Below are 20,023 nucleotides of genomic sequence, written 5' to 3'. Positions count from 1 at the left end.
TGACTAGTGCCTGAACCACGGCCATAAACTAAATGCCAAAAAATACATGGTTATTCCCTTTGGGAAAAAATCTGGGCCCATGAACTACCACATCAATGGTGTTCCACTTAACTCAAAAGGTGTAATAAGAGATCTGGGAACACAGGTTGATAGCAACCTCTCCTTTGACAACCACATCACCACTGTGGGTAGAAAATCCTTTTATGTGGCACATCTCATCACAAAGGGTTTCTCATCTAGGAGGAAGGAGGTCATCGTCCCTCTCTACTCATCCCTCATTAGACCTATTATAGAATACAATGCCCCCTTTGGCATGTCCCTCACTAGACACCTGCAACAACTGTAAAGGCCACAAAAATACCTCACCAAGAGGATTCTAGGCCTAAAATACATGCCCTGTACTGACAGACTCAAAAACTCCAGCTATACTCAGTCTCATATCGCCTCCTAAGAGGTGATCTCTGCTTAACCTACAAAGCCATGTCTGACTCAGAGCTGCTAGACATGCTACATCTAATTAAAAAACTATCCCACCGTGCCACACACTCCAGCACCTTAGTCTTGTTACCACATTAAATAGAACATGCTGGAGGGATAGGTTCCTTACCCAGAGACTGCCCATGCTCTGGAACAGACTCCCCATCCATGTCAAGCAGAGCTCCTCTCTGGTCCTCTTCAAAAGAAGGCTTGCAGAGTGGATGGGAAATAGAAAATTCACCCCGTGGATCACCTCAGCTGCCCTGCTAGATACAGGAAATGGGAACTAACATCTGTTGACATGATACTAGGGACTCCTGTTGGCTAAGGTTACATAGGCCCCAGGGCCATTAGCCTAGTCCACACCTATGAACCAGAAAGTAAACCACTGATGGCCCCAGTCATCTGTAAGCACCACTTATAGAAAGCGGTAAAGTGACCAGAGAATAATCTGAAGACCTGGAAGGTGACTGGAGTGAAAACACTGGAGTTCAATTAAATACTCAGGGCTCTAACAACTCAGTAAGAAGAGGGAATAAGTGGGGCAAAGAAATATGGCAGTATCTCAAAACAGCATGGGTGAAGACTATACAACAGATATGTGTCAAATCCAGGTAGATGGAGATAACGTACATAAGGAAAGGTGTTGGTGGGTTGCAGAAGCCCAAGAAGTTATAAGAAGAAGAAAAGTATGCAGGAAGAAGTGGTAGATGAGATGGACTAGACTAAGGAAATATTGGTTATCTAACAAAGAGGCTAAAAAGCACCTATAATAGCAAAGAGCAAGGCATTAGAAGCACTCTACCAGCTGCTGCACAGTGACTCATCAGGTAGCACAAAGAAGCTCTATCAAGTTACAAGGCAAAGACAGAAAGATAAAAAAGATAATCACCAGACACCATTCATAAAGGATACTGACAACACTCTGCTTAACAGTCCGCAGGATATCAAAGGCAGATGAAATTTTATTTTATTTATTTTTATTTTACATTTGTTGACCGGGCTAGTCCAGCTGGATTAATGTCCATTTTCAGTGGAGGCCCGGGGAAAAAAGCTCCAGAGGTTAAAAACAGTAATGGAAATACATAAGACATAGTACAAATGTATTATACAAAAGGAAAAAATGTAAGTACAAATATTATAGATCTTAAGTAATCAGAATCATCCTAAGTAAGAAAGAAATTAGGTTAGAGGTTAGCAACTAGCAAAACAATATAATAAGGTATCAAATCATAAACACAAAAAATTCTTGTTTTTTTTTTTTTTTTTTTTTTTTGTAATGAGTTAAGTAATATTTAAAATGAAAAGGGATAATATCTCAGTTGAGGTAGAAGATGAAATCCAAGTGGATAAGAAAAGTTTATGACAAAGTTAAGTTTATGACAAAATGAAAGGAGTACTTCTAGCAGCTCCTGAATGAAGAAAATCCTGCAGAAGCTGTACAGCCCCATACACAGCTACTCTGAAAGAGGAAGAAGAAACCAACCTATAAGAAGTAAGAAAAGCGTTAAGAAAAATAAAATCAGAGAAGACAGCATGCTCAGATGTGGTCACAACAGATATGCTCAAGATGTTGAGTGAGTCAGGGGAGAAATGGCTCCTGAGGGTACTCATAGTGAAATGGAGAGAAAGGCATATCCCAGAAGACTAGAGAATAAGCATTGTAATACTAGTGCATAAAAACAAAGGGAACATCCACAAGTGTGAGCAGTACAGAAGTATCAAACTCCTGTCACACTTCATGAAGGGCCTGGAGAAGGTGATTGGCAAGTGAGTATACAGAGTAGTAGAAAGCAAAATGGGAGATGAGCAGGTTTGGATTCAGATCAGGATGCAGCATAACCAACATGATTATAGTGAGCCATATAGTGGAGAAGAAGATGGAGATGAAAAAATAAAAAGAGTCCAACTGAGCATTCTTAGACTTGGAATAAGCATGTGACAAAGCCCTAAGAAAGTTAATTTGGGCAGTTCTATGATGGTTTGAAGTCTCAGAAACATTGGTAGAATTACTGCAGGCTATGTGCAAGGACTCAATGATCTAAGTACGAGAGGTTCCCATTTGGAGTGGGTGTGCATCAAGGTTCAATTATGAGCCCACTGCTCTTCATATTGGTGATGGACTACATTAGCAAATGGGTCATAAGAGACAGATCAACAAAGCTGCTATATGCAGAAGATGTGACATTACAAGCAGAGTCTGAAAAGGAACTTCAATAAATGATAGGGTAATGGAATGTGAAACTGAAGACACATGGGAAGAAACTGACTAAAGATAAGACAGTTGTCATGGCAGCAAATGAGGGAAGCTGAAATTTGAAATAGAAGGGAAATAGTGGAAAAGATTGATAGCCTCAAGTATCTCGGAAGTTTGGTTGAGACGAAGGGAATTCTCAATGAGGAGGTTAAAACTACACTCAGAGGGGGTGTAACCAACTAGCACGGTATCGGGGTAGAAGCTGAACAGTAGGATGCATGCAATGGTGCATCCAGTACTTCTGTATGGCACAGAAACCTGGGCAGAATACCTCTCAACCGAACAGATTTTTGCAGAATGTTCAGATTGTTCAGATTTTTCCCCTCATATTTTTGATCCGTTTTTCATAAAACTGTGTTTTTTCTGGCAAATGTTTGACAAATCATTAAAGACTAAAGTTAGAAAATAATGACAGGCATTTGAATTTCAGACTTCAGGTTCCTGTGATGGGTGGTCAGATGCACACTGCAGGACAAACAAAACCAGAGTAGCTCTGATTGCTGAAGGTCAAAGAGAACAGATTACAATCCTTCTGTTACACATGCAGGAAACAGGAGATTATTTGTTTAAGATGAGTTGGAAGAGACAGTAACAAGACAAGAGAAAATAAGGGTATCCAGCAAAGAGATGCTTGGATTGTATGAGAGAAGACCTGCAATATTTAGACATGACTGTTAAAGAAGGTAGAAGTGTACCACCAATTCAAGAGAGTTGGTGACAGCCGATGGGGCACCTTGACCCATGTAGAAGGAGTGGAAAAAGGGGCAGGTGATGACAATGCTGATGGCTAATACATAGTGGACACACAGTGGGCTGCTTCACCTCCATCTGCAAATACACCTGTCTTCAAAGCACCCCAAGGAATTTCACTTGCTTTAACTTTCTCAAGAAACAACCAATCTGCTGGTACAGATGCATCAGCACAAAGAATTTTATCCAAAATGTTTCTTACTCAAACAATGCAAAAAGAGTGAATCCATTTCTAGTATAAAACTACCAAAAGACATTTATCAAACCCAGAAATTTAAAATTATATCACTGAAAGGATTGCTACAAGCAATACAGACACATGAAGATTATCACTTGATATTAGTAAAGCTGTTTCCACTTTACAGCTAAGGAAAGATTCACTACAGTCATTATCAGCTCTCCTTTCCTTTCCTTTCTGTCTTTAATCCCACCAGTATTTGCAGAATGTCCAGTCAATGAGTCTACAGACTATTTATGTACATCCCTGTATGAACAGATTCCTATTATAACATACACTGAGCTCAAACTCATGGGTTCATTTGTATGCATTTCTGATTATATTGCATTATCAAGGGGTAATCTAAACCCTAAAAAGTCCTGCCTTGCTATCTAAAAGCTTTTTTTTTTTATTTCTTTTTTTTTTGTTAATGAGCAGTCTTTAGTTCATTTGTGTATGAAACTTTTCTACAAAATCAGTAAGTGAAGCATGCAGTATGTAGCAGAACATATATCAGATTTCTTAGTTTGATAGTTGTAAGAATTGATAAGACTGTAGTATACTAGAATGAACTGGAAGTAACTGAAATGAGACTGGAATGAATGTCTTTATCTGTTAATTACCCAAACTTGTGATGAATATGTACCAGTCTTTCCTTTATGGGCCAAGTCTTTTTGTACAATTCACAATAAAATCTGCAAACTGTAATTTAGTTAAGAATACTGTATTATGTACAGTGAAGACAGATGTCAACAATATCTGGATAACATAGTATTCTAGAATGCTGGATAACAGTAACAGTGCTGATAAATATATCCAAAGATCCTGCACATATATTCTGATTCTCCTGAATAATATCAACGTAAACAGTCTTTTCCTCCTGAATAGTATCATTGATATTCTGGAAAGCTTAATATTTGACCTGACTTCAGTACTCAGACTCGAGTGTCTGAGTGTCTGTACTGCAAAGAATTTTTGCATATTAGTCCAAATGAGCTAACTTAACTGACTCAGCTGACCGTGTCTGAAGTATTTCCCAATAGTACTAAAACTTTGTAATGTTCTACATGCCTCTTTTGCCTTGGAAGATCTGTTTGTTTTCAAAGTACTGCACATAATATTTATATCAGCGTTTTTGACTGAAGGTTATTTTTACCGATATTTACTGAAACTGTATGCAAATTGTGAAAGCCTGCTTTAAGATGGCTGCGTTTCTAGACTTCTGCAAAAAGAATGCTGTATTTTTGTATATTTAAATTATGTCTGATCAAATACTAGTCAACATTAGTCAGTCTCATAAGTGTACATACAGCACCTTTTATTTTGCACATGTCGTTAGTCACAGCTGCTTATGGAGTCAATGCATTATTTGGTGCACGTTTCCCTAAGTGCAACTTGCCAGTTAATGGCAGGTAATGTAATAGTGCAGGTTGCAACACTAACATCATTTGTCTACAATGATCTACAGTGTAGATTTTAACCATTATTTGTTACTTATTATTCATATATTCATATTGTCATTTGTCATTTTCATAACTGAGCAAATGGCTTGCTACTAAATGACATCAGGTGAACATTTTGATGAAAGACAGAAAAATACTTTACCTATAAAATGCACTGAAGATGTTGTTAGTTGTTTGTTATAAAGATATGCAATATTTCCATATTTGCATTAATAATGCCAAAACCAAGTAACGTGCAAACTATGATATGGTTATTTGCTGACATCTTGGGTGCTGTAAATTATATAGCTTGAGAGACAGGATCCTAGATCTGCTTCAAATAAACCAAAGACCTGCAATATTTAGACATGACTGTTAAAGAAGGTAGAAGTGTACCACCAATTCAAGAGAGTTGGTGACAGCCGATGGGGCACCTTGACCCATGTAGAAGGAGTGGAAAAAGGGGCAGGTGATGACAATGCTGATGGCTAATACATAGTGGACACACAGTGGGCTGCTTCACCTCCTTCTGCAAATACACCTGTCTTCAAAGCACCCCAAGGAATTTCACTTGCTTTAACTTTCTCAAGAAACAACCAATCTGCTGGTACAGATGCATCAGCACAAAGAATTTTATCCAAAATGTTTCTTACTCAAACAATGCAAAAAAGAGTGAATCCATTTCTAGTATAAAACTACCAAAAGACATTTATCAAACCCAGAAATTTAAAATTATATCACTGAAAGGATTGCTACAAGCAATACAGACACATGAAGATTAACACTTGATATTAGTAAAGCTGTTTCCACTTTACAGCTAAGGAAAGATATAAGGTCACGATTCACTACAGTCATTATCAGCTCTCCTTTCCTTTCCTTTCTGTCTTTAATCCCACCAGTATTTGCAGAATGTCCAGTCAATGAGACTACAGACTATTTATGTACATCCCTGTATGAACAGATTCCTATTATAACATACACTGAGCTCAAACTCATGGGTTCATTTGTATGCATTTCTGATTATCTTGCATTATCAAGGGGTAATCTAAACCCTAAAAAGTCCTGCCTTGCTATCTAAAAGCTTTTTTTTTTTTTATTTCTTTTTTTTTGTTAATGAGCAGTCTTTAGTTCATTTGTGTATGAAGCTTTTCTACAAAACCAGTAAGTGAAACATGCAGTATGTAGCAGAACATATATCAGATTTCTTAGTTTGACAGTTGTAAGAATTGATAAGACTGTAGTATACTAGAACGAACTGGAAGTAACTGAAATGAGACTGGAATGAATGTCTTTATCTGTTAATTACCCAAACTTGTGATGAATATGTACCAGTCTTTCCTTTACGGGCCAAGTCTTTTTGTACAATTCACAATAAAATCTGCAAACTATAATTTAGTTAAGAATACTGTATTATGTACAGTGAGGACAGATGTCAACAATATCTGGATAACATAGTATTCTGGAATGCTGGATAACAGTAACAGTGCCGATAAATATATCCAAAGGTCCTGCACATATATTCTGATTCTCCTGAATAATATCAACGTAAACAGTCTTTTCCTCCTGAATAGTATCATTGATATTCTGGAAAGCTTAATATTTGACCTGACTTCAGTACTCAGACTCGAGTGTTTGAGTGTCTGTACTGCAAAGAATTTTTGCATATTAGTCCAAATGAGCTAACTTAACTGACTCAGCTGACCGTGTCTGAAGTATTTCCCAATAGTACTAAAACTTTGTAATGTTCTACATGCCTCTTTTGCCTTGGAAGATCTGTTTGTTTTCAAAGTACTGCACATAATATTTATGTCAGCGTTTTTGACTGAAGGTTATTTTTACCGATATTTACTGAAACTGTATGCAAATTGTGAAAGCCTGCTTTAAGATGGCTGCGTTTCTAGACTTCTGCAAAAAGAATGCTGTATTTTTGTATATTTAAATTATGTCTGATCAAATACTAGTCAACATTAGTCAGTCTCATAAGTGTACATACAGCACCTTTTATTTTGCACATGTCGTTAGTCACAGCTGCTTATGGAGTCAATGCATTATTTGGTGCACGTTTCCCTAAGTGCAACTTGCCAGTTAATGGCAGGTAATGTAATAGTGCAGGTTGCAACACTAACATCATTTGTCTACAATGATCTACAGTGTAGATTTTAACCATTATTTGTTACTTATTATTCATATATTCATATTGTCATTTGTCATTTTCATAACTGAGCAAATGGCTTGCTACTAAATGACATCAGGTGAACATTTTGATGAAAGACAGAAAAATACTTTACCTATAAAATGCACTGAAGATGTTGTTAGTTGTTTGTTATAAAGATATGCAATATTTCCATATTTGCATTAATAATGCCAAAACCAAGTAACGTGCAAACTATGATATGGTTATTAGCTGACATCTTGGGTGCTGTAAATTATATAGCTTGAGAGACAGGATCCTAGATCTGCTTCAAATAAACCAAAGACCATTCACCCTAAAGCAACATTACTGAGATGACATCTCAAAAACTTGAATTTAATTAACAAACACAATGCTGAAGGATTTCACAGGGTAAGTATCCAGGTGGCCAGCAAGGGGAAATTTGCACTTTTCCTCACTGTAATGCAATCCCAGAGTTGGCATATTTAGTTAGAGGGGGGTACAGCCTCCCCATATTGGGGTTGTGGGGGCATAGCCCCCCACCTGGGTGGGTTTGATGTAGTGCAGTGTGTTTCGTTGTTAGATGGTGGACAACTGGATACTTACCCTGTGAAATCTGCCTGCATTGTGGTCATTTATTAAATTCAGTTTTCGGCAGTGTCATCTTTGGTAATGAGGGTTTTCATTTATTTGAAGTAGACTTATGCTTCCCATATTGTTAATTATGCAAGCATGTATAATATTCTGTGTTTTTGTAAATAGTCAAGAAACAAGCATCCAGAAAAGAATTGCTTGAGACGTTATCTGAACTCTCCAGTCTGGCTGAGCAAAATACTGCTAATATTACATAAATATATTGCAATGTGAAAATTTTCAAAAATAAAATATATAAGCCTGTATTTTTTTTTCTTTGTACTTCATGTATTCTCATACTGCTGGAAATGATTTGAATGTTTTGACTGTAATCAGTGTGAAAAAAGAAACATTTATTTTGAATAACATTGCTGTGTTTTTCCTTACTTTGTAATAGCAAACACTGTTTACCAAATAGTTACAGCAACTATTTGGCCTCTGATTTTCTAATTCAATTTTTCTGAATTCATTTTAATATAGAAATATATTTAAGCTGCTAGGGATATAACTTCATACAGTTACTGGATGTGAATGAGTTGAAAGAGTTTGAAATGATTATTTTACTGAATTTATTTTGATGAAAGTCTGCCCTGCAGGGAAGATTAACCCTTTCCCCCTTTGTTCTACTTCCTGGCAGAAGCACAGCCCTGTGCATGGAGGCTGGGTGGAATTTTGCCCTTCACTGAAAAAGTTTATTTGTTTACTGGAATTATTGTAGGCAATAGAGACAGTAAAAGACAAACGTGTTCTAGATCTATGAACTCACTGTGTATTCATATTTTAGGAATTGATCTAGAGAATATTGTTTACTATAAGGATAACACCCACTACTTTGTGATGACAGCCAAGAAACAGAGCCTGTTGGACAAAGGAGTCATTCTCAATGTAAGTATGGCTTAAAATGGTAATACAATTTTCACAGTAACCAGAAGCAGCTGAGCAAATATTAATCCATTTACAGAGAAAGTGCTAAACTCTTTCGGTTCTCGAATGCTTTCCCAGCTCATTTATCATTTGATTTTTCTCTTCTTTTTTAATATCGAATGCTGGGCTTGGTTATAAATGTGATAGTCCTTTAGCAACTTGAATAGATTTTTAGAGACATTTTAATATAGTGTTATAACTGTGTATATATTTTTTTAAATACTCTGTATTTCATTCACAATCTGGTCCAGTATTTGTAAAACTTTGAAGAGAGAAAATGGACTCTTCACATAAACAGAAGAATTGTGCATAAATATAGCATGTTCCCTTGGGTAGATAACAATGTTATTTCTGAAATATCCAATGTAAGCTCAGGAAGTCTGTTTGAGATACATTGAGACTAAAGAACTGTAAAGAAGACCTTTATTACAATATTCCGAAACTTTCAGAGGTCTCTACCATGCTTTTAATTTGCCCACACTTCATGTGTCTTGCATGCAGCTGTGTAAGCAAGCAGTAATGCCCCCAACAGGGTGTGTGTTAATAATGCATGGCTAGCGTTGTTCTGCCTTGGAAAGGTATTGTTTACTCAGTAACACACATTGTTGCACTTAGGGAATGGGCTATCTGTTAAATTGTTTTATATCTTTTATATTTGTTTTTGTTTTTTAATATATATATATATATATATATATATATATATATATATATATATATATATGTATATATATATATATATATATATATATATATATATATATATGTATATATATATATATATATATATATATATATATATATATATATGTATATATATATATATATATATATATATATATATATGGATCTACTTTCAAATTCTGAATTACCAGAATCCTGAATTGCAAAATGTCTTGACCAGAATAGCAAAAATTAATTTAATTGAATGTTTAAAATACTGTAACCAAAAATATAGAAAAACCAAAGCCAACCTTCCAACCCTCCAGCACTCTAAAACACACCAAATACTAAAAACAAATACCTACCTAATACTCTGTGCTTAAGTAGGGGGCAAGCCCCCATGCACCCCCACACCTCCTGCAAATTTAATATATCAACTCCGAGATCACACTTCAGCGAAGAAAATGGTAAATATACTGTTCTGTGCTGTATGGCAATACATCCTAAGTTCAACACTATCACATACTTAAATACAAAGACCTTTCTTATAAACGTACTAGTTAATAAACACAAAAAAGCAACACTACCTATAACATTTCCTTCACACCTCTACTTGAAAGACAAATATATATCATGCCTACCCAACGTTTCACTTCATCAACACCTAACAGCTGCCATACTTTTTCCTACACACTACAAAACTTTAAAGGGATACCACACAAAACTTTACATCATTACGGCATTCTAATAGTCGATAATTTATACTTTCAGCGAAATGAAGTTTTGCTATTCCATCTTAACATTTTCCATTTTGGGATTTTGATAATTTATTTGAAATTTGAAAGTAAATCCATATATGTATATAAATATATATATATATATATATATATATATATATATATATATATATATATATATATATATATATATATATATATATATATATATTTATATATATACACACACACACACACACACACACACACACACACAACACACACACACTAGAATGGAGAGAAGGTGAGGACTTACTTCTACAGTGTCATCTGCACTGCTACTTCAGAATTTTTTTTTTGTTTTCCTCTGGTAGGGTTAAGTGAACCTTAATTAAGTGGAGCTACTAATGTTACATGCTTTACACTGTCAATTATTTCAAGCCCCCTGCCAAGACCGAACGTTACTTTTACTTTTTTCAGAATACCCGTTAGCTAAATGATTTTTGTATCAGGTATATTGTGGTTTGAAGTCCCAGAAACATTGGTAGAATTAGTGCAGGTTATGTACAAGGACCCATTGACTTAAGTACGAACAGTGTTCGGCCTCAAAGAGGGGTTTCCAGTGTGAGTGGATGTACATCAGGGTTCAGCTCTGAGCTCACTGCTGTTCATACTGGTGATGGTCTACATTAGCAAACAGGTTGGAGGGGACAGATCAACAAAGCTGCTGTATGCAGACAATGTGGCAGTACAGGCAGACTCTGAGCTAGAACTTCACGGAGAATGGAATGCAAATCTGAAGGCACATGGGATGAAACTAAGCACAGATAAGACAGTGGTAATGGCAGCAAATTGGGGAGATCAGAAGAAGCTGAGAATAGAGATAGAAGAGAAGATGGTGGAACAGGTAAACAGCTTCAAATATCTGGGAGGGGTGGTTGAGGAGAAGGGTAGTCAGAATGAAGAGGTCAAAGCTAGAATCAGAGGGGCTGCAGCCAATTGGCATAGAGTATCAGGTGTAGTCTATGACAGAAGAATGCCAAAGAAGCTGAAAAAGCAAGGTGTACAAGACAGTGGTGTGACCAGTGCTACCATATGGTAAGAAACTTGGGCAGTAAAGGCAGAACAGTTGAAGAAGCTAGAGGTGATGGAAATGAAGTGCCTGAGAAAGGTTGTAGGATGCACACTGTGGGACAGATGAAGAAATGAGAACATAAGAGCAGAAGCCAAAGTAGCCCCAATTGCAGAAAAGATCAAAGAGAACAGATTATGGTGGTTGGGGCATGTGTAGAAAAGCAGAAGACGATCTGGTGAAGAAGATTTGGGACAGACAGGATGAAGGTAAGAGGAAGCAAGGACATCCAGCAAAGAGGTGGATGGATTGTGTGAAAGAAGATCTTTGACAATCAGGCATGAGTGTTGAAGAAAGCAGGAGTGTGGCACTGAATCAAGAGAGTTGGCAACATTTAACACGATACCCTGACCCCATGTAGAAAAAATGGGAAAAGGGGGGGCTGATGATGACTTTTATCTTCAGTACTGAATGATTATTGGATTGGCATACTAGCATAAGAGCAGTATTTTGTAAACTTGTGCATTCTGTCTTTTGACGAGGACTGCTAGCACTTTGGATGGGTGATTAATTCATATGAGTAGTCAGACATATACTATTTATGTCCCAGCATACACTTTTAAAAATAATGTATATTTTTGCAAAGAGATGTGCTAGAATTTTGTTTTTTACTGGCATATTTATTATAATTATATATTTTGTTACTTTTACCTTTTCAGAATACCTGTTGGCTAAATTATTTTTGTATCAGGTATATTGTTCATATATATGCACTCTATATGATGTCACTACATTTGTGAGAGTGTTGATAGCTGCTGTACAGTTCCAAAAGTCAGACAGACAGACAGACAGACACACACACACACACACACACACACACACACACACACACACACACACACACACACACACACACACACACACACACGTGCATACATCTACACATATGCATACACTTACCCCTAAGAACAATCTAAAATACCAAGTTAATATAAGCAGTATGTCTCTGGAAGTGTGAATAAAAATTTCAACATAGAAAAAACTAGACTATCTTGATGAAATCCATTTGGACATAAAATGGACATGCATATTCTGCATAGCCAATTGTCAGAAGTCAAGGTCAAACTCAGAAACTTGGAGCTTTTGTCCTGGAGTAGTAGACACTGTGCCATTATATCATCTGTATGATTTCTTATTCAGTGTAAATTGTGTAAAAGTAATCATTTACAGATGAGGTTTAATATATAATTATCAATATGGTGAGCTTTAAGGGTAATTTGACCCATTTTGCCTGTTCGCCTGTCATCCTAAGATAATAAGATAGTAATTTTGCTTCCTCTTTCTCATTTCCAAAACTCATTTGTGCCTGAACTGTAGAACTTTGACTTTTCTCACTGCATTTAAACCAGCAGTTCCTCATCAAGTTGATTCAATGACTACAGAAGAAAGTTAGTCTACAAATTCTTGGCATAACCCTCCACTACCAGCACAGATGTAATATTTGTGTAAGAAATTTAGTTACATTAGTCAGCTTCATGTTAGGAAGGTTTGTCAGGGCTAAACATTTCCCTACTGACAAATATAACTTAGCAGTGTCCTATATTTTATCAGCTGCCATGTACTCTTTACCCCTCCTGACATATTTAGTTTCTCTATGCTTAGTCCTGGAACAAACATGCAGTTAGAATATCCAGATTTGCTGCCGGTCACAACATCTATTCATATCATATCATATTTTCTCCTTTCATGACCATGAATGGCTTGACTCAATCAGTAACTAATGTCCATTCTACTTTGCCTTACAAAGCACTGTACTCCCCACATTATCCACCTCTATTTAGCAATATGACATGCAGTACTGCCCTAGTACTCATAGATAATCCACAGTCCATCTTGCCAATACTGCTGACATTACTAAATTTTCCTACAGGTATGGATACTCAAAATCTGAATTTTGCATTGAGAAACTCTGGAACACACTTATGATATAAAATTAGGAACACACCTAACAGGCGTGCATTTAAATCCCTACCAGCTGAATACCTTTACACTAGATGGATACATAACTGTGATATCACATATTTCAGTGTTCATACCTTATGTCTTTCTGTCTTGTGTTTTCTGACTAATCTACGTCTGCAAGCTAGCTTATGTCTGTGTTCAATTTATTATTTATTTTCTCGTTGTACAATTCATGTTAAATTGTACTGTCAACTTATTGGATCTTCCTCATGTAAATATGTACCTAAATATAATTTATATTTTGTTGTTTATATTTAAATTATTTACCCTTCTATGTGTTTATGTAATGAAAATGTTTTATGTGGGACTGTACTGAAAACAATGAAGTCTGTGTACTGGAACTGGATTTGACTACAATTTTGATAACCAGATCACGGGGAAAGTGACTTCTTTTAACTACAACTTGATGCTAATGTGTAGTCATGATTTAACAGTATGCATACATAGCAGTACATTCTACTTATATGGTGATTGCAGTTTTAATTGTGAGAGAAGGGGAAATGAGCATTGTTCCAACATTTATATTGATATTGGTTTACAATCACTAATTATCTCAGATGGCTACCTGTTTGTTCTGTGCTCCTTTAATTAGTACTGAATGGCATGGTTCATTCCTTAGCTGTGTCTGATTGCTGAACATTGTGGACCAGGGTTCTGATCCCACTAGATCTGATTAGAGTTTTGATCCCTACAGAACCAGGGAAGTGTCTTTTTTCCTCTAAAACTTTACATTTGAAGCAATTGTGAAATAGTGATTCAGTTGTGTTTCTAGCAAGCAGTGTTTGTGTACCATTTTGAGTTGTTGCGATTCCTTTGTTCTTACATTTACATTGCTGCTAGCTTGCTTTCACTAAATGTCTTGACTGGCTTGTTTTTGGCTGATTTATATGTTACTGCCTTGCACAAATCAGCACTTAGATGTATTGAGCTGCTGAGTACTAAGCATCTGGGCTCCAATCCTGATGGATCTGATTAAAATTCTGATTCCTAGACCTATTGACTTCTTTTTACTAAAACTTTGCACTGCAAGCTAAAGTGTGATCATGATTCAGATAGTAATATTTTTTTTTACTTATTTACACAATTGCTGTTTCACTTGTAACAAAAGGAAATGGACACTGTAATATCACTTAAAATGGTACTGGTTTCTTAGTGCTAATTGTTCTAGATGGCTGCCTGATGGTCATATACTATTTTATTCAATACTACATATTCTAGATCAGTGCTTAGCTGCGTCAAGTTGCTGATTGCTGTGCTGAACACATGACCATGATAACCTGGGCTGTGTAATAGCCAGTGAATACCTGCTGCTCAGCTTCTGCATTGTATTGTTACTGTAATCTGAATCATGTCTGCCACATAGTAGTACTTAGTAAGCTTTTGATACCCATGCCTGCAATTTTTGTTCTGTCTCACTGTACTGTGCTGAAAACATTAAAATTGTTTGTCCATTTTCTTTTGTTTGTATGGTACTTGACAAGCTTCTGACACCCAGACCTATGATTTGTGCCATTTCTCACTGTTTAGCACTAATAACATTAAAATGGCTTTCCTGTTTTCCTTTGACTGTACTGATTGTGCCATTTCACACCATGTAGTTCTGATAACATTAAAATTGTTTTCCCATCTTTCTGTGACTGCACTGAGAGCTTTGCACCTTATTGTCCATTTGTCTTTATGGGCTAGGCACCACATATTGTGCTAGACTTTTACATAAGACATTAAACTGATGGTCCATTTATTCTTCACCCCAAAATATCACAGTTTTCATTACTAGCATGGTCCACCAAATCAGTATGCAAAAGTGCCCAAGGCTGCCAAAGCATAATAATACAATAGGTAACTTCCTTATCATAGGTCATACTGTAGTTAAGTGTAATGATGTTCCACTCACCAGGCTAAGTAAAGGCAGAGTAACAGTCTGCCGTTTGACAGGTGCCAAGATTCATGATGTCATCAAGACAATTAGATCTCTTCACACCAAATGCATACAGCTTGGTTCCTGCACATGTGGAATTGAATGACTGCCAGTATTTCAGCTTTGCAGATATGAAGGGAGACATGGTCAGGTTCTCGTATGTACTGGGGGCTGGAAAGTAGCTAGTGTCATGCAGTATCCATTCATCACCATGCATGATACCATACTAGAAACATAAAATAATTAAACTGATGTATGTCAGCATGGAAAGAGATGGTGGACAATCCTAGCTACTTCATTAGGAATGGGCTGCCGTTTCTTCTCAAGGATTCTACAATTTGGCCAATGCCTTTGCTACGGCCATAGTGCCTTTTTAGGTAGAGTCAGTTCCCTGTGTCTCTCATCTAACAGATTGCAATAAAAACAATATCAGTATGGCACTTCTCAATGCTAGATGCCTGAATAAAAAACTGCCCATACTAGAAGCTGTCATGATCCCTGAAAATATCTACATTTTTATAATTGCAAAAATGTGGTTCCAATCCATTGTCATCTCTTTCTTTCTGTCTGTCTCTCTATCTACCTGGGTTTAATGCTTACCATGCATTTAAATGCTACACTGATGTTAGCTGTGCTCCTGGAGAGGAAGATCCCTGTTTATTCATAAATCTATTGCCTTATGATTAAGTGTACATGATCATAAATTAAGCGTACAAGATATTGACCTTGAACTCCTGCATATTCTACTGTCTGTAAGTAAGACCACCTCCCATGTCATTTGTCAACTACAGAAATCTAACTATGACCACTTCCTCTCACAAATCATGATGCCTACCTTACCAGCTACACTCCTAACTATTGAATCTAACCTTTCCTTATTGGGGATTTTAATTACCCGCCCATTAAGTAGCAAACATAGAGTAAAAATATTAATTTTGCACAACACTGTATTTCATCAGTGCAAAGTTCCTCAAACAGATAATGCTGTCCTCTACAAGAGGCACAAACTCTAAAGTTTTTGCTCTTTGCACTATAGAGTTAACTGGTTTTATGGATCACTACATAGCTGCACATGCTCACGTTTGGCACAGCAGTACAGTACATACTATACAACCTAACTACAGCTTGTATTCATAGTTAGGTTGTGTAGTACAGTGTATGCTGTGAATCCAAGTCATGGTCTTAGAAATGGTGAATTCTATTCAGAAACGTTATTAACTTTGCATTAAATTGTACCATACAGTTCATAAGATCATAGGATCATAGGAGATTTCTGTGCTATCGACCCGAGGTCATTTCAACTAGCTGTTTCATCCCAATTTAATACCATCAAAATGTTAGTTAATACCCAAGATTGCATTTAGTAATGGCTGCCCATGTCCAGGAGGGTTGCGGGCACTATCCCTAATAAGAATTTACAGTGCACCAGCCACTTGTCCAGGTTCCTGTTGAGCAGCGCCATAGACATGCTTTGATTCACATGAATAGGTAGCCTATTCCAAAGATGCGGCAGTCACTGGGAGATAAGTCTCTCCCTTCAGTACATCATATTTAAGTCACAGGCCATATTTAGGTCCCTGAAATGGGTAGGCCTAGTCCAGTGCAAATTAAGGATATACAACAACTTCATCAGGTTTGGGTCTGAGATTGCTGTCTATGCCAGGCATAAGTCTCCCCAAGAAGTCTATACAATACAGAGTATAGTGACAGGGACTTTAGTTAGTCTGTGTAAGGCATGTGCTGGAGTCCCTTGATCTTCTTTGTTAGAAACCTCTGAGATCTCACCAAATGCTGCAGGTGCTTTGTACGGTACTTGCAGAATGGAGCATTATACTCAATTATGGACTGGATTAGTGTAGAGCATAGAGGGGTTATAATCTCTTTTGCTCTCAAGGTGATGTATTTACTAATCATGTGTGCTATGTAGAAAGCCTTCCTTATTACAGTAGACACATGGTGTTGAAGTTAAGGTTGTAGTCATCTTGTGATTCCAGGTCCCTTACCAAGTTGTGGGTACTTAGGGTATTGTTGTTGATTTGATACTGTGAAGGGACAGTGTACTAAAGGGAATGATGATGCATTTCTTTGCATTCAATTTGAGACCGTGACTAAAATACCAGTCATTGGTCTGTGTAAGACTCTCCTGGAATATACTGACATCATTTGGTGTTTCAATAATTGCACCCAGTTTGCACCCTTTAGTTTTGACATGAACTTCTGAGAAGTATATACCAAACAGTAGGATGTCCAGCACTGACCCCTGTGGAACCCTGCTGGTAACAGGTCTGCTGTTTGATGTGGAGCCACCCATTTTGATAGTGTGTGTCTGGTTTGTGAGCTAGTTCGCAGCCCATCTTACAATGCAAGGGTATATGTTCAGTTTGCTAAGTTTATCGGTAATGCCTGAGTGTGGGATCATGTTGAAAGCCTTTGCCAAGTTGAGGTATGCTGTGTTCACAGATTTGCCCCTGTCATTGGCCCTGGTCACATTTTTGAAAAAATCCACAAGGTTTAACAGGCAGGATCTACCCTTCATAAATCTGAATTGGGTATGATCTAGGGTTTGGAGGTCACCTATGTCTTTATTTATGAGATCCATAATGATGTGTTGCATGGCCTTACAGATGCCACTGGTCAGGCTTATAGGTTTGTAATTCCCAAGGTCTGTTGCTTGGCTACCTTTGTGGAGGGGAATAACTGTTGCTGTTCTCCATTCTGCAGGAACAAAGCCTGTGCTTAGACTATGATTGAAAGGGGTACTTAATGGTGATGCTAATTCATGTTTTAGCCTGTTTAGAAGACAGGCTGGGATGCTGATTGGTCCCATAGAGGCTGTGTTTTTTGTCTTAGACAAGGCTTTGTTGATCTGTTCTTCCAATATGTAGGGTTGGGGGAAGTTTGGGGGAAGGTCCCTGTGTTGCTGTGAGATTGCACAAAGTATTTGCAGTTCTTAAGAGTCTTTAAAAATGAAACAAAGTAATATTATTGCCAGGTTCCAATGTATTTACAATATGTAGAATGGCAGAATTTACATTATAACAAGATGAGAGATTGTCATGTGTGATGGGGTCAACAGACTGGAGTTATAGAGAGAGGAAGGGTCATACAATGAAATAAGAAATAGGCGTAGAGAACAGAAACAGTATTAGGCTGACACCAAGAGAATGGGTTTTATGATGTTGCAGGGTAGAGGTACTCCAGTTATACTGATATCCCTGCAAACGTTAGTGAGTAATCTATTCATTGGAGATGGTTTATTGAATAGGCAAAGGTTGGTGGTGTTAAATGAAAGTTATGTACTTATCATAATTATAGATCCTTTCATTCATATAAGTCTGATACAATCTGTGGGTCCTAGTAGCCACTTATCAGATCCAATTTGGCAACATAAGTGCTCAAGCCTCAGCCCCTTCAACTTTTTCCCTTCCATAATGCAGCATTCCCCCAAAATTCTTCAGATCTTGATTGTTGCCTGAGATTTGGAAGACAAACATAAATTTAAAACCACAACACGGGGACACTCTGGTTGCATAGAACAAATTTTCAGTAATTAAAATGTATGTATCGTTATGGTAAGTACATAACCTTTGCATCCTATTCATTCAATCTGTCTGAACTGACCTATGGGTGAGAATCCCTAGCTGCAATTTTCTTGGGTGGCCTCATAGTAGGAGACCTTTCAAAATGCTAGAGCCAAAGAAACCCTGGGCTCTGAAAAGGCAGTCCAACTTGTAATGGTTGATAAAGGTATGCATGAAAGATCAGCATCACAAATCTCCCTAGCTGGAGAGATAAAGAAGTCCATGGATGTAGTTATAACCCTAGTGGAATGGGCTTTAGGTTTACCTGGTAAGGCTTTTTTTCTGATCAGCATAAGTGAAGGTAATATACTGTGAAAACCACCTAGAGGGAGAGAGACAAAGGAAATGAACAGCTGAATGTTTTTCCTGAATGGCTGTTACTGATCTGTGAACATCTAGGGTATTCAAAATGTATTCTCCTTTATTAGAATAATTTGGTAAGAAGACTGGGAAATGAATAGGCTGCGGCAAAGCAGATTCTGTTGCCAGTTTGGGATAAAGGAAGCATTTGCCTTGAGAGATACTCTGTCCTTATGAAACATAATGTAGACAGAAGAGGAAGATAAAGCTTGCAACTCTTCTGGCATAAATAATGGACACAAAAATCAGAGTTTTCCAGCACACAAACTTCAGTTGTGGTATGGAAGCTGGATCAAAGTGGGCTTTGGTCAAGGCTCCAAGTACCAAATTCAGATCCAGCGTTAGAACAAGGCTCTTGATAGGAGGTCTAAAGATAAAGATCCCTTTAAGAAAGGCCTTGCATAACTTATGAAAAGCTAATGAATTGTCTTTGACCCCAATATGAAAGCTGGAAATAGCTGTAAGCTGTACCTTAACCATAGAATCCCTGCACCTGCTAGAAAATTTGACTGTAAAAATTGAAGAATGTCAGGCAATGGTTAAAAAAAAGATCAACATCCTGACTATTAGCCCATACTGCAAAGTATTTCCATTTACTGTGATAGATACTCCATTTAGAATCTTACTGGGAAGCTGTAAGAATTATGACTACTTCATCAGAGAGATGATGATCTCTGGCCATCATAGAAACTGTAAAAAACATGTTGTTAGTCTAAAATTTAGAATGTCCAGATGAGGCTTTCCAGATGGGAGGGTGACCAGATTTGTAGTGGGATTCAGAAATCAGAGTGGATCCAGACGTTAAGGCTTCAGCAGAAGGAACTAGGTTTGTCTAGATCAGA

At 37.2% G+C, this 20,023-nt stretch overlaps 1 protein-coding gene across 10 annotated transcripts in view; it reads left to right on the top strand.

The window, feature by feature from the left end:
* Positions 1 to 20,023, top strand: part of LOC122815864 (F-actin-monooxygenase MICAL2-like) — a gene marked incomplete at its 3' end in the record, with an annotated part of 2,588,394 nt that overhangs the window by 1,124,534 nt on the left and 1,443,837 nt on the right. For all 10 annotated transcript variants that reach the window (XM_044088691.1, XM_044088682.1, XM_044088687.1 and 7 more), the window contains 1 exon segment: positions 8,713 to 8,813. In XM_044088691.1, the coding sequence (XP_043944626.1) occupies positions 8,713 to 8,813 (101 nt within the window).

This window comes from Protopterus annectens, chromosome 11.part0 (genome assembly GCF_019279795.1).
Source record: "Protopterus annectens isolate FY-2018-M chromosome 11.part0, PAN1.0, whole genome shotgun sequence".
Taxonomy (NCBI): Eukaryota; Metazoa; Chordata; order Ceratodontiformes; family Protopteridae; genus Protopterus; species Protopterus annectens.
Note: the sequence above shows the minus strand (reverse complement) of the source record. Positions and strands in the feature narration are given on the sequence as shown.